The following is a 16,026-nucleotide window of genomic DNA, read 5'->3' as shown; positions in this document are numbered from 1 at the left end:
AAAGACTTGTTAGAGCGGGAAACACCACAGTGGCTGTCACCCACTGAAGCATTTTCACTTAAGTCGACCAAAAAAGTAAGCTGGTTGATATATAGAGAGTTGTTAACAGAAGAAGAAGTTAAACTCAAACTGAAAGAGTATGATGAGCTGAAAGGTTACAGTATTTACAAAGTTGGTTACACCATAGGCAATTAAATGAAATTTTTAAGGAAGACAATAAAAAAGGGTTCAGCTATACAATCTCCAGATTTCAAAAAGAAATAGTGGAAGAGAATTTTAAATTGTTAAAAAAGCATATAGTATTTTATTAGAGTGGGAAACCAAAGAGGAAGAGATTAAATAGTTATGATTAAATGGGCTCAGGATGTGGGACACAAAATCCAATTTGAAAGTTGGGACAAATTATGGAAAGTTGATATAAAATTCACAGATTGCATACTATTAAGAGATAATTACATGAAAATGATGTATAGATGGTATATCACACCAGTGAAAATGGCAAAGATGTTTAGGAAAGAAAATAACAGGTTTTGGAGATGTAAGGAAAAGGAAGGAACATTTTATCATATGTGGTGGGAATGCAAATGCATTAAAAATATTGGGAAATGATATACAATGAATTGAAAAAAATGTTTAAAATTAATTTTGTTAAACACCCTGAAGCCTTTTTGTTAGGTATCTCACATCAAGAGCTACCAAAAGAAAAATGGACATTATTTATGCATGCTACAACAGAGGCAAGAATCTTTATTGCACAATATTGGAAGATGGAAGAAATACCATCAAAGGAACAATGGCAAGAAAAGCTGATGAACTATGCAGAATTGGCTAAACTAACAGACAAACTACGAGAGAAGGACAAAAAGGACTTCAAAAGAATCTGGGAACCATTTACAGTTTATCTGCAGAAACAACAGAATGGACTGGATTCACTGGCAGGATTTGAATAAACTTTCACGATTTCATTTGAGCAACAGATATTTCAGAGAAATGATAAGGGATTTTATTTTTGTGTAGGAAAAGCAGGATATGATAAATAAAACTAAATAACTCAGCAGAGGGGGAGTTGGGGAAAGTCCAGAGGAGGGAGAATAAATTGTAAATAACATGATGAATGAGATTTGTATCGTCAATTGTTATAAAATTCAATAAATATACAAAAACAAAAAAGAGACAGATGGACCGCTTACCAGCGGAAAGGTAAACGGCGTTTCCATGTGCTGCGCTTGTGCTGGCTCGCCAGATGCAGCTTGTCACGCTGGCCACGTGACCCGGAAGTGTCTGCAGACAGCGCTGGCTCCCGGCCTCTAGAGTGAGATGAGCGCACAACCCTAGAGTCTGGCAAGAGTGGCCCGTACGGGCAGGGGTACCTTTACCTTTACATATATATATATATATATATATATATATATATATATATATATGTATATGTATGCTGGAGATTGAACCCGAGACCTGCTGCATGAAAAGCACTTGCTCTGCCACTGAGCATCAGTCTTTCCCACCTTGAAATGTGGGAGGCAGGGGTGCTCTTCAAGCAGCTGTAGAAATGTGTGTCCATGTTGTGGCCATTTTAAAACACTTTTCCTGATTCCGGTAATCTGATTTGCCTTCTAAAACCAGGTAAAGTGATGGGCCTAAGGCTGCAAACATACTGGGAGTTAGTTTCATTGGGTTGGATCCAGACTATGCTATTTTGTTCCCATTGAAATCAATGGGACTTTAAAGTTAGCTGTGGCCAACTTTTCACCTTGTCTCCCCCCCCCCCAAAGGGACCTTGCTTAGTCTGGATCCAATCCATCAATCTCCATTGATGAATTGACATGCTTAGGGTTGCATTGCATGTAGTCTGGGTCCCCCTTGTGTGGGGTTCACACAGTACTGAGCCATCTCAGCCACTTGCATCCATTAATACTTGTTGGTTTGATGTCAAAAATACTAGTGCGCTTCATGCAGCAGATTCAATGAGAGCGCTGTAAACATGAAACACTGCGGTGCTTTTGACAAAACTGCACACTTTGTTTTAATTAGTTTTGGTGGCAACTCCAACCATTGCATAATAACATGCAGTGCTCGTATTTCACCTATTGCTCTTGCATGGTTCTCTCCCGGGCTTCAAGTCTTCTTCTGAGCTGAGCTGCGTCTCCCAACAGATGGGCCCAGTTTGTGATTGGCTTGTGGCTTGTGCAGTGTCTCAGAGGAGAAACATATTGCCAAGTACAGCTGTTGCTAGTTCCTATTTCAGTATTTGGATAGCAGGCATAATGACACCAAGAGATGATGGAGTGAGTGCAAGCCCAATAAACTGGTTTCTTCTCTGTTGATGGCACACAGCATCTATAAAATTGTATTGGTGTTCATCAGCAGGGATGTCAGGAAGTAAGTGGTAGCGAACTTGTCCCAAATATATATAGGGGTTCTTTTTATTAGATTGTGAGCCTGTGGGCAAGGTTTCTTTTTTCTTAACTTCGGAACAGTGCTTAGATTTTTTAAGGGGCTATCAGTCAAAACACATTCTTACTGCTGTGCTGCAAGCCAGAGAGCTGTTAAACATTTTGAGTTAACTGGGAGCTTCTCTGCCTTTCTCTGTATTCCCCTCAATTCCTTTGGTAATCCTTCTTTCCTATCTGCAGGGTGAGTCTTCAACAGGCAGGCCTAGGAGAAGGAAAGGCCCAGAGACATTTGGGGGAAAGGGAGAGAACCAAAGAGGCTGGAAGTGACTAAAAATGTTAAAGGGATGTGCAGGTTTTCTGGATTACACATGCCAATGGGCAAAAGGAAGGGGGCAGGATTAGAAGCATTGCAAGTTGTCAACAGTACAATGTTCCCGCTCGATACGATACAATACAATAATCTTTATTGTCATTGTCCCATACAGAACAACGAAATTGAAAAAAAAAATCTACATAATATATTCAAAACCAACAAGCCTGCTATCCCAGGTATCCCAACCTGGTTAGCCCCCTAAAAACTCTGATACCCCATTTTTAAAATACAATATACTCCCATAGAGACTCCTTACACTGCATTTAAAACCAAAATCGCATTTGGATAGAAACTGTTTTCTCAGGCGGCTAGTCCTAGTCTTTATAACCCTGTATCTTCTTCCAGAAGGCAGAAGCTGAAAGAGATAATTTCCGGGGTGTGCACTATCCTGCGCTATCTCTGCAGCTTTCTTATAGCACCTGGAAGCATAGATTTGATCTAAGGTGGGAAGAGTGCACCCAATTATTCTCTCCACAGTCTTTACAACCTTGGACAGCATTGTTTTCTCCCTGACCGTGCAGCTCCCAAACCACACACACAGACCATAAGTTAATACTCTCTCAACAGTACAATGGTAAAATGCCATCAACAGGTCCTTTGAGAGATTGTTTTTCTGTGTATGCAACTGTTATTCTGTTCTGCCTATGAAGCTAATTATGATGTAACTACTTTTATGGGGGCAACCATGGGTTAGCGGGGACGGGGATGGGGGATTTTCACAAATATTCAATATCCACAAAGATTATTGAAAAGCATTGAAAGCAGTTATCTGAGGTCCACCCCCCCTCCCAGCGGAAGCCTGCCCTCCCAACAGAAGCAGTTCAAGAACTTGGCTACCCCCCCAAGAAAATCCTGGATACGCCCAGGGGGGTAAGCATGCAAGTCCTGTTGCACTATAAAGACTCACAAACAGCATAAGCTTCGGTGGACTACAGGCCACTTCATCATATGCATGAAGTGTCCTCCTAAATTGCAAGTATACCTGGTAGGTTTGGTTTTTTTAGGGCAGGGAATGTGAACAGTGGGATTAGAGGGAAGTGAATTGCAGAAAAATGCAGAGAATGATAATAACATAATTAAATGGTAATTCACAAAGCAGGTGTTGATAACAAGGGCATCCTGGTCTTGGTAAGCCAGCTAACATGTTTAATGTGCTAAAATTCCCTGTTTCTTGCTTCAGACCACAAGTGATAGTTTCCCATTGAAACTCCTTTGCCTTAGGAAGGTCACTCTAATGTCACAGAGTGCCCTGGGAGGTTGAAATATTCTCCCTCTAGCTTTCGAAAATTGCTACTTCCGGTTTGTTTGTTTTTATTGTCATTCTTTTGTGTAGAGCAAGTGTGTGAAACTTGCATGGTGCACCCTGTCGACCCAGGCCAGCCAACCTTTTTGCCTGCCACTTGACACCAGGTGAATGGCAGGTGGGCATGGCTTGTGCCAAAATGGCCTGCTGGGCCTAATTATACCTGTGGGCTGGAGGTTCCCCACTCCTGGTACTGGTACTGGCCTGTTTTTGCTACATGGACTGCAGAAAGGCACTGCTGGCAGATATCAAACTGGAAGACAAGCAGGTGAATGAGCTCAATGTTGTGGATGGCATTAGTTCTTGTAATAATGTTGCCAGAGCATCTACAGGGACAGTGTTGGCATCTGGGCATGCCAAAGGGGCTGGTCCCTGTGTCTGCATCGTTGTTATGTGTGGTCTGTTGTTGCTGCTGAGTAGAGAGAAAGCAAGTACAGTGGTACCTCGGGTTACAGAAGCTGTAGGTTACATACATTTCAGGTTACAGACTCCGCTAACCCAGAAATAGTACCTCGGGTTAAGAACTTTGCTTCAGGATGAGAACAGAAATCGCACAGCAGCGGCGCGGCGGCAGCAGCAGGAGGCCCCATTAGCTAAAGTGGTGCTTCAGGTTAAGAACAGTTTAAGGTTAAGAACAGACCTCCGGAACGAATTAAGTACGTAACCAGAGGTACCACTGTATAGCCCTACCACCCAAGGCCTGTGCAAAGTGTCATTGGTCAAGAGAAGTTGCAGATCACTAATATGCTGAAGTGGTTTTAGTTGCAAACCATGACATATGGTATTCTGTTGTTTTCTTCTCTAAGTCTGTCTGCCCTGTAGATGATGGTTCCCGGGTACAAATACTGCTTTGCTGATCTGTTGTTTCCCCCCATTTACTGGGCAAGTATTGTACTTCAAGGAATTCTTACATTGTGAATCACTGGCTGGTGAATCTGAACAAATGTGGTTGCATTGTATGGCTTGGCTGGAGACAGTGGGTTTTGTGGTGGGAGCTGGAAGCATGTAAGGATGCGTAGCATAGCTTCCTCTATAAAGTAGTGGTTTTCATGCTCATTATGTGAATCTCTTATATGGGCTGTTCTAGGCGTAGGTCAATATTGCAGTAAAGCTTGTTGAAATCCTTGTGCAACTGCTCAAATGCCTCCCTTCCATGAGTCCAGATGATACAGATGTCATTAATGTGTATCAGGCATGTCTCTTTGTACTTTTCTGTAAGCCACTTCAGGAGGGCTTTGTCCTGAAATGTGGCATATAATTACCATAAAGAAATACATTAAACTGTCAATTTAATTTAAGCTACGAACATGAGTTTAACCAAACTGGAGACAGTGGAAGACAGGAGTGCCTGGCGTGCTCTGGTCCATGGGGCCACGAAGAGTTGGGCACGACTAAACAACAACAAATTTAAGCTGTGCAACTGTTCTTTTATCATAAAACGCACCTTCCTTTTAAAAATGATTCTATCCACACCATGTGGGAGGGACTTGGAACAGCCAGCCTTTGCAGTTTAAAGCAAAAAACAACACGGAGATTGGCATTTCATCTTTCTATTTTCCAAAATAAAATCTCTGATCAGAACAACCTGGTACTCAGCAAAGTTTATTTCCAGCGTTTGTAGCGTTTATAATATATTTGCAGTACAAGCCTCTGTGAGAAAATGATCAACATTCACAATAATCCATGTCACGTCTGCAATACAAAACACCCCCACCCACCCCCACCCACCCATTCTTTATAAAACACTCAGACACTGCGCTGATAAATGAATACAGTTTTTATATTGGTAACTTTTCCATTTATTCCAAAACTCTCCATTAAAAACATCATTGCTTCACTTGGAATAAATCTTATACAATCATCTCCCCTTTAAACATGTCTTTTGTTTGTACAATAACAATACACTTAAATATATTATCTGTATTTTCAGTATGAATCGCACGAGAGAATGTTCACAGTAGGATATATTGTGCCGTCTTGAATACACAAGTTTCCTTCTCTACTTGATGTGGAGGGTGAGGCAGAAACCAAAGGAGGTGTTTCTTACCTCAGGGCTACATTTGGGCCTCTTTGCTGCAGGGCACCAGTAAGCAAGAGACAAGAAAGTGAGCATCTGGGCACATTCCACATATTACTCTACAAGACAGGAACTAAGGTAGATACAGGCACAGCCAGAGTAGTATGGATCAGGCATCAGCCTGTGGCTATTGGTTTCCAAAGCCTCATCTGTTTCACACCCTGGCCTCATCAGGAAAAGAAGTACGGTGCACATGAAGTACAGTGCACTGCTTTTGTACTTAAACCCAGTATGTAGTGTAAATGGGCCATGTGGATTCATACCCATAACCAGACAAGGGAAGGAAAAGGACCAAAAGTGAACCCATCCCAGGTCTCAGCAATTATGAAAGCAGGACCACAGGCTGGGGCTCAGAAAGAGAGTGTGAGGCAGGCACCAGTGAGCCTGAGTTGGACAGTGAAAGCATTTTCAAAGGGGACCTTCAAAACATGACATTGCAGGGCCCTGTGCTCCTAACCTGCCATCAGCTGATCTTAGCACCTGCTGGAAACACATGATATTTGCCTGCTTGCCTGTACTGCCTTCACATCTGTGTTAAATTAAATAAGTAAACAATTTTTTTAAATAAAAAAGAAAACCTCAAGGTCATGTTCTAACACAGTCTTGTTTTGCTTTTAAAGTGAAAGCAATGCATGAGAGGGAGAGAGGGGGAGAGAGAGAGAGAGAAAGAGGGAGGGAGAGAGGGATGAAATGAAGTGATGGGGTGGAGAAAATATGCGACAGTTTCCCAGTATATGCTGGAGGAAAGGGAGAGAGTCAGCATAGCATAACGGTTAAATTGTTGGACAGACTCAAGAGAACGGAGTTCAAATCCCCTCTCAGTCACAGCCATGAAGCTCACTGGGTGACCTTGGGCCAGTCACTTACTCTCAGCCTAACCTACCTTGCAAGGTTGTTGTGGGGATAAAAGGGGAGGGGAGGAGAATGTACCTCCACCTTGTGCTCTTCAGAGAAAAGGTGAAATATAAATGTAATAAACAAAACAAACAATTTCATCCTCAGAACAACCCCATGAGAAGCAGAATAGTTGACAGATTGGAGATTTGAACCCTGGTCTCCCAGGTCATAGTTCAACACTCTAACCATCACAGTGCACTAGCTCTCTGCAGAGAGGGAGCTATGCATGCAACTTTGAGTTCCCTGGAGGATTTAAATGTAATCATAACATAATCAAAAATTTCAATTATGCATTAATAATGTATTTTTCCCACTTCAAGTTTTCGCCAAGATCTGAGAAAGTAAGGTAGTTGGCCACGTAATCCCATGCATGTCAACTCAGAAGTAAGCCCCTTTGAGTTCAACAGGTCTTACTCCTAGGTATGAGTACAAGATTTCAGGCTGAAGGTGGAGAAGTCAAAGCTTTGTGTTAGAAAATGGGTCCCATCTAGCTCCCTCAGATTATGTTTTTTTGTTGTTGAATCAATATAGTTATTAGGAACTGAATTCTTCAGGATGAAGAAAGGAAAGGAAAAATTGGCATTACAATACACACACACACACACACACACACACACACACAGTGGTACCTCTGGATGCGAACGGAATCTGTTCCGGAGCCCCGTTTGCATCCTGAAGTGAATGCAACCCACATCCGCGGGGTCACGATTCGCCACTTCCACACATGACATCATTTTGAGTGTCTGCGCATGCGTGAGCAGCGAAACCCGGAAGTAACACGCTCTGTTACTTCTGGGTCACCGTGGAGCGCAACCCGAAAATATTCATCCCGAAGCTACTTCAACCCGAGGTATGACTGTATATATATAGAGAGAGAGAGGGAGAGAGAGAGAAAATATGTATAGGACTGCAGCTCAGGGCTGGGGCTGCTTTGACCCTCCAGACATTGCTGGTCTACAAGTGCCATCACCCCTGACCATTGGCCATACTGCCCGGGGCTGGTGGAAGTTGGAGAACAACAACACCTGAAGAACCACAAGTTGCCCAAGTAGCTGGATTCCTTTGCAGTGGACACAGGTAGTGTATAGAGAAGTCAAATGTCTCAAAATAATTAGGGCAGCCACTTACCACTGTGCTCTAATAACAGTCTGGTCATCTCCAGGGAAGAGAATGGAGATAGTGCATATAAACAATCAGAGGGACTAGGTGACTTTACAAAAGGGAACATGCCAGTGCTGTTACTGCCTCTGCTAGAATGATACCTACGCAGACTTACTGACTTGCAAGTGCTTACTCAGACACAAGGGAAAAGGAAAAGTCATACAGGCAGTGTGTTCGTCTGAACACAAACAAACACAGCCACCGACTGGAACAGAGTCTGCCAAGCCACATGAGTGGGCAAGCAAAGCAGGATTATAAATCAAGGCTCACACAGCCTAGAGCCAAATATTTGCACACAATTATCACTTAGCTGAATAGGAGTAAAGAGCCATTGAACTGCACTGGAACAAAAGCGGTTATCTCAAACACACACCGATAGCCAGACATGACCTAATAAATAACAGCGTCCTGACAATGAGAAATCCTTCAGGAAGGAGCTGTGGGGGAAACCTGGCTAAATTATTCAATAGTAGGCAGAGGAACAAGTTACAGGAACAGGCTTTCAGCTTCAGAGAAGGTTCCTAATTCCGCTCTCCCTAATAGCCATAGGAAACTACTTTTCAGTTCTGGTCTTTTGCTCAGACATTTCCTTGTATTTCAGACCCTGGATCTGCTCTGTACTAACAAAGCCAAGAGGTGAAGGATTTATGTTAATGGGAATGGCAAGGTTTAGATTGTACTGGTTCTCTATTACAGCATGCTGTAGCTCACCATGTACTCGGTGGAGTTACAGAATGGCCACATTCCATGCTACACAATGCCGGCACATGCTCCTGCTTCCCTTTACAGGTCTTGCATCAAACAGAACCTGCTGATATATTAAATCGCTTGTTAGCCACCATTGTCCAGGTCTCCTGAGGCCAACGCTGGTGTTGGGCAGAGTGAGGCAGCTGCCTCAGGTAGCAGACTTGGGACGTCATGAAAGAGCAGAAAATTGTTAGGTTTTTACATTTACTTTTTGTTGTATTTTTACAGCCAGGGAGGTCGAACACCTTTTCTGCTGCTCTCCCACAAGTAGCAAAATTTATTGGACCAGCTGCCCCAAATCCATGGTCACTCAAAGTTTTGGCCATGCAAGAATTGCAGAGAGTGAGGCTGAAGCAAAATTTGAATAGAAAAGTTGGGCATGTGAATGTGCAAAACAGCTATAATAATAATTTATTATTTATACCCTGCTCATCTGGTTGGGTTTCCCCAGACACTCTGGGTGGCTTCCAAGAAAAGATTAAAAATACATTAAAACACCAGTAATTAATAACTTCCCTAAACAGGGCTGCCTTCAGATATCTTCTAAACATGAAATAGTTGTTTATTTCTTTGACATCTGATGGGAGGGCGTTCCATAGGGTGGGCGCCACCACCAAGAAGGCCCTCTGCCTGGTTCCCTCTAACTTTTGCTTCTCACAGTGAGGGAACCGCCAGAAGGCCCTTGGCACTGGACCTCAGTGTCAGGGTTGAATGATGCCGGTGGAGACGCTCCTTCAGGTACACTGGGCCGAGGCTGTTTAGGGCTTTAAAGGTCAGCACCAACATCTAGGATGCTTAAAGATAGATATCTTTTATTAATTTATTGTTGATTGAAGAAGAACATTCTGAATAAGATTTAATGTCTGTAGCTATGAATCACCATGTAGTTTAAACGGATTCTTTGTTAGTTGTGAATACTGAACTTTTAAAGCATGTGATTTTAACTTCTACATGTTTTACAGTGCATTGTTTTGTTTCTTTTCTCTCTTTTTTGGTCAGTAGAAACAAAAGAGAGTTGTGTATTACCCCCTCTGCTGAATTGTGACACACATTTGCACTCTTGCAGAAAAACTACATACAGTACCTTCAAGTTTTATGTAGGATTGCCAGCGTCCCCTCCCCCCGCAGCAAAACTCCTAGATCTTTAACAGCAGACTGGCAAAAGGAAGTTCAGCAGGAGCTTTTTGCATCATTGCATATACATGCCAGGATAACCTTTCCCTGCTGTTCAAGGACTTTGCAGACACAGTTATAGTATCCCTTAGGTCAGGTTTTGTAGGAGCTGGTTACATGCATCAGCTGCAATGAGACTGCATTAAGTTCTGCTGAGGTTCTGTGGGCATTTAAACTGAGGACACTGGGATTCTTTTCACAGGAAAATCCCACTGAAGTGAATAAGAATTATGGAACAGCACTAGAAAGCTGCTGGTGTACATGTGCAATGAAATCGCTGGGTCAAGATGAGAGTCGCTTTCATAGTCTCAATTAAGCAAGCTCTGGGATTTTGTTCAAGATGTGTAGATGAAGACACTCAAAGAAGTCAAGAGGGATGTACTGATTTCATCTGGGTGGCACTGACTGCCACTCCTTTGCCAGTTACAAGAAAGGAGATTCCGACTAAACCTTAGGAAGAACTTTCTGACAGCAAGAGCTGTTTGACAGTGGAACAGACTCCTTTGGGAGGTTGTGGACTCTTCTTCATTGGAAGTTTTTAAGCAGAGGTTGGATGGCCGTCTGTCATGGATGATTTAGTTGAGATTAGTTGAACTAGATCAGGCTTCCTCAACCTTGGCCCTCCAGATGTTTTGAGACTACAATTCCCATCATCCCTGACCACTGGTCCTGCTAGTTGGGATCATGGGAGCTGTAGGCCAAAAACATCTGGAGGGCCAAGGTTGAGGAAGCCTGAACTAGATGATCCTCAGGGTCCCTTCCAACTCTACAATTCTATGATTCTATGGTTGGGGAATACTGTACTAATTTGACTTTGGCCCCAATATACACCGCACTACATTAATTTTGTTATCCCCTCCATCAGCTCCCAAAAGTATAGATGTATGTTACACTGCTCTTATCTCTCTCTAGGGAAGTGTTGTATTAAAGCCGATGTTTTTTCACAGGTATGTATATTTGTTTAGGTCTGGAAACCTTTGTTAGAGTTTCTGATAGTATGATTATGTTGATGCCTCCCCTCCTCCAGTATGACATCAGCAGGCTTTGAATTTATATAGAGTTTATTTTGCTTCAGGTGCTCAGAACTCCATGTTGAGCCACTACCTGAGGGGAGGCAGAAAAACCTGCCAGACTCCTGAATGGGACTTTCAGACACCAAGGGAGAATAATAATAAAAGTGCTGAAGCTAGAATCTGCAAAAATTTGGACTCAAGATGGTTAACATGCTACGCATGTTTACTGAGAAGTAAGCCCCACTATGCCAAAATATCTGTTCATATGCTGCAATCCTAAATACAAACCCAATAGGGATGAAGCAAAACTGAACTCATTGGGGCTTCATTGTAAGGTTGCTTAGGATTGCTCTGCAAGTGAATTACAGGAATCAAGCTTTACTACGTAAGGGCGAGATAAAAACCAAAGGCAGCTTTTTGGTGTACAAATCTATTTGTATGTTTTACGGAAAGGGGCATATGCCCCCAACCCATTATTTTAAAGCAGAAATATGGATTATCATCCTATTACCTTGGAAGAGATTTATTACAGCAAGCTACCAAGGTACTCAGGCACAAGCCTAATTCTTAGTGTATTGATCTCCATAAGGCAACCTAGGTGCTGAGCGTTAGCATACGATTAAATGCTTTGCTTAGTCGGTGTCTTGTGGGAGCAATTTCATCTAAGGATCAAACAGGCAGCTGAGCTGTTAACTCATAAATAGGACTGTCAGTTGAGCCACTATAGCCAGCGAAGCTCAGTCAATACTAAGTAACTATCAAGCATTCGCATGCAGTCAATTATTTGAAGCACCCAATCTGAGCATGGAATGAGGTAAACAATACCATTATAAGCTCAGCTCAACAGAGTGTTTATTGGGACATATGTTATTAGTCTAATAACCCGACTTCACAAAAACATTCAAACTTTGCTTCATTTGCATATGGTGAAGAGAAAAGCTGGTGAGCTGTGCTTGGTTATTTATTTCCATTGATTAGAGAAGTGCTTTGCTTTTTCCTGCACCACACTAATAGGGCAATCCTACACATGTCTATTCAGAAATGAATCCCACTGAGTTCAATGGGGCTTACTCTCACGTAAGCAAGTACAAGACTGAAGGCTGAGACTTAGAAACAGAAGCATGTAAAGAGTTCTGAAATGTAAACGTATATGTAGTCGTAAGGCCTGCTATATAATCCGACCTCTGAGGTACTAATAAAGAAGCACCACCAAAATGAGTGGGCCTCACACGATGTTTTCCTGTGGAAGCAACAGCAGGACCTGACTCAGAAATGGAAATCTGCCTCTCTAAGAGAACAGTCTGCATGCTGAAATGCACATTCCCTGCCTCCAGTTACAGTTTACTCTTGCAAAATCTACAAGGCACCTGTAACAAAACATCGTGGTGGGAAAAGGGCCTGTTCTAGGTTGGAACAGGACCACTGCAGGGTTGGTAGAGTGGCAGTGACGGTGCCATCCTCTGGAAAACTTTAAAGACAGAGCTTTAAGAATGGAGTTTTGAGGCTGGCTGCCAGCCCTGAATCTGAGCGAGAGTAAGAAAGTGAGGGGAAAAAAATTCAGCATGTTGAGGAGTGGTTTTTTTTTAACTTATGGGATGCATCCAGTTAACCCTAGCCCCCCCCCACCCCAATAATATTCTTAAGAAACTCAAGCAGGCAAATCCTCCTGCCCATTTTTCTTCTCCCACTTCAACTGACACACTCAACATTACCTGGCTCAACTGCCCTCTGCAGTCCATAGATCTTGGAGGTCCATGTGCATAGCCTCTTGACAGGCTGTCAAACTTCTTCTAAACATTTATTTACCTCTTAATCTACAGATGAAAATACTTTGGCACACATAAGCATCCTCTGAATATGCAGGGACCACCTTATTTTGAGAGGCCCTATTTGTACCAAACAGTTTGGCTGAAATGGTGTGTCAATGTAAAATGTGTTTATCTGCAGGTTCAGGAAACTAAAGTTGTCAGAATATTTTCTGTTCAACTTCTGAGAGGGAAGGGAAAGATGGCAGTCTGGCTGAAGATTAAGGCTGAATGGAAGCTGTAGTGATAGGAACAACTTTGCAGGGCAGTGCAAAGCCCCAGGAGGTAGGGAAGCTTAAACAACAGAGGATCCAGAGGCAAGGTGGTTAAAGGAAGGGTACAAGGTAGCCTGTGAACTGAGAAACAAGAACTTGAAGGGATTAAGGAGGCCTGAGGAAAAGAAACAAGAAACCAAGCAGCTTCTTGCAAAAGGAATTTTGAATGAACCCCAAGGTAGCCACTATCAGGGAGCTATGTTATGAGGAATGCAGCACAGGTAGGCCAAGAGAAAGGATGGTTAAAGCAAATGGATGAAAGCAGGAAGTGGGTTGAAAAGCAGTGGCTTGAGGAAACAAGAGCTGCAGGTGACACAGCATGAAGATAGGATGAGAAAAGACAGTCTGGGGTAAAACATCACACAGAGAGCAGCAAGAAGGGTTGTGCATTATGATCAGGAAGGAGTGGACAGGCAAGGGAAGTCTGAAGGGCTCAAGATGTCAAGAGGTCATAGGATCGCTCCATCTTGAGTCCAGACCCAGTCATGCCCTTAAGAGTTGCAGAGAAGGGGAATTCTGTCAGTTGTAGATTCCACTGTCCCTGCAGCATCACTGGGTAAAAAGCAGCAGGAGGGAAGAGGCTGAATTTCACATATTGATTTGTATTAGACACCCAATTATTTGCCTTGGATAGAAATACATGCAATATTTGCAGTAAAATCTTTCCTGGTCCCAAACACCTCGCTTCAAGAAGGGGAACTACAAAGCTAACTTATTTACCTAAGTTTTCAACTTAAAGGGCAGCAATGCCACCATCTCTGTCTCTAAACCCTGCCTGGCCAAGAGTTTATTTGAAAAAAGAAAAATCAGAGAGATAAAGAGAGGAGGCAGTTCACTTGGTGCTCCTTATGGGATCTGTTTCTTGGTAAGTCCAGCTGTGTGCTTGATTTACTGCACCATACAGATGCCTGTATAGTTCTGCCAGTATTCAGAAATATCACTCAATCAAATGTCTCCCTTTAGTGACTGGAACCCTGAGGGGTTATTTCTCTCATGAGGCTGTACCGATTGAATCTTATAATCAGGATAAGACCTCAGAACAGGCAGGCAAGAAACCATATCTGATTATAAGAATGTGCTATTTTCTCATGACATTTCTGTCCACACACACACACCCCACTGGTGGTTAGCTGACGGTTGAAATAAAAATAGACCAATACAGGAAAAGTGACAGTTCAGATTCTGTTTTTTAACGTACACAATCAAGACATTTTCAGAACTGGCCTGCCCTTTTGGAGACATGTTCCCCAAAGAGCCTTGTTTGACTTGCCTGAATAGCAACTGCTGCTAATGCAGCAAAAACAAACTGCCTGCCCTGGAACCTAAGAGCACACTTAGGTCCTATAGATTTCACTGGGTTCATATGGCTGCAGGCCTTTGCACACTTACCTGGAAGTAAGCCCTACTGATATAATAGGATATACTTCTGAGTAAACATGCATGGATTTCAGTTTGTGTGCATGTGTGTCCAGGGTCTTTGAAAACATTTACTGGTTATTAAATAAGGTTTCTTTCCCTGGTGATATGGGCAAAAAAGTAAGGGGACAGAACATCTTTGAACTCTGGTCACAAAGGCAGAATCCACAAAAGAAACTTGGAATGGCAAATAGAAGGATGGCTTGAGTTCTTTCACATTTTACCGTGACACATTTTATAGGGACTCAGCTGTTTCTGCAATTCCTGAATTATTGGGATCCTGGATCTCTTTTGTAATGAAAGTGCACCTATTTATTTAGGTTTCTGATGAATGATTCTCAGGACGAGCTACAGAGAGATTCTCAGAAACACTGGGTAGAAATCTAAGAAATCACGATTCCTTGTATAGCAGCTTCAGTTCAGAAAACAAACACTGGGAAACAGAACGAGGCAGGGAGCGAGAGGGCAAAGAAAATCCAGCAAAGGCCTCCCCACTCCCATCCTCTCTCTTAAATGTTTGTACCATTTGGAATTGAGATTCATTCCCGATAAAGAGAGCAGAAGCAACTCAAAAGAAAACAGGTTTCCTTTTCAGTTCAAAGCCAGAGAACTCTGCATAAAAGTGGATCAAAGGGCTTTCCTGCTGTTAACATCATACTCATCATGTTGTCCTAGGAGTCGCCTGGTGATGGGGGTGGGGGGAGAAACAAAGAATGGAATTCTGCACATTCATCATGACACGTCATCTAAGAAGCAAAGCAGGTGTTGATTCTGCAGCGAGATCTTGGCCCTGGCTTGCTGCCTCCATGTTGCTTCCCTCTAAAGCAGCAGCAAGCGTACTTGGGGCAGTTAATTGCTTGATCCTCATCCAGAGAGTAGGATTATGCCAATTGCTGTGTGAAGGATGGGGGCTGGGCCAGGCACCAGGTCTTTTTGGGGTGTTGTGGGTGGGGGACTGCTGAAATTTGTGGAATCCTGGAAAGCAGTCATGCAGCAGCTTTGTAATGCAGGGCAGCTTTGGTTGTGTCGATACCGGCCTTCATCATTCTGAGCGTGGCCTCCATGGGATCTGCGTGGTCCTCTCCCCTCTCAGTGCTTTGATCTCCCCAGTGATGCAATGAATGAGTTAAACCAGGTTTAAAATATGCTCTGCCTCCTGTTCTTTCCTCGAGCTGGGGGGAAATGAGAAATGTTAAAAAGGTCTGAGAATGATGGGTCAAAGCATGTTCCTTGGAAGATTACACACCAAAGGGTATTTCAAAGAGGAGTTTTCCTCCACAGAACAGGGTGGCAACTTATGGGAAACTGGAGCACACAAGGACAAAGCCTCTGCACAGGGGTCTCCGGCACAATATTGGGGTTCGGTCACTGAAACAGATTCCCAAGCCCAGTT

The 16,026-nt window shown here is 43.0% G+C and overlaps 1 protein-coding gene and 1 long non-coding RNA gene across 6 annotated transcripts in view; both read right to left on the bottom strand.

The window, feature by feature from the left end:
• The window catches only part of LOC310764063, a 436,509-nt gene that overhangs the window by 78,776 nt on the left and 341,707 nt on the right, over positions 1-16,026 (bottom strand). The window lies entirely within an intron of this gene.
• CDK18 (cyclin dependent kinase 18) overlaps positions 12,917-16,026 on the bottom strand; it is a 97,790-nt gene continuing 94,680 nt past the window's right edge. For all 5 annotated transcript variants that reach the window (XM_083617146.1, XM_083617147.1, XM_083617149.1 and 2 more), the window contains one exon: positions 12,917-15,805. In XM_083617146.1, coding sequence (XP_083473272.1) covers positions 15,771-15,805 — 35 coding nt within the window. In that variant the 3' untranslated portion in view covers positions 12,917-15,770. The remainder of the gene's footprint in view (positions 15,806-16,026) is intronic.

This window comes from Podarcis filfolensis (assembly GCF_964270895.1).
Source record: "Podarcis filfolensis genome assembly, chromosome: 6".
In the NCBI taxonomy this organism is placed as follows: Eukaryota; Metazoa; Chordata; class Lepidosauria; order Squamata; family Lacertidae; genus Podarcis; species Podarcis filfolensis.
Note: the sequence above shows the minus strand (reverse complement) of the source record. Positions and strands in the feature narration are given on the sequence as shown.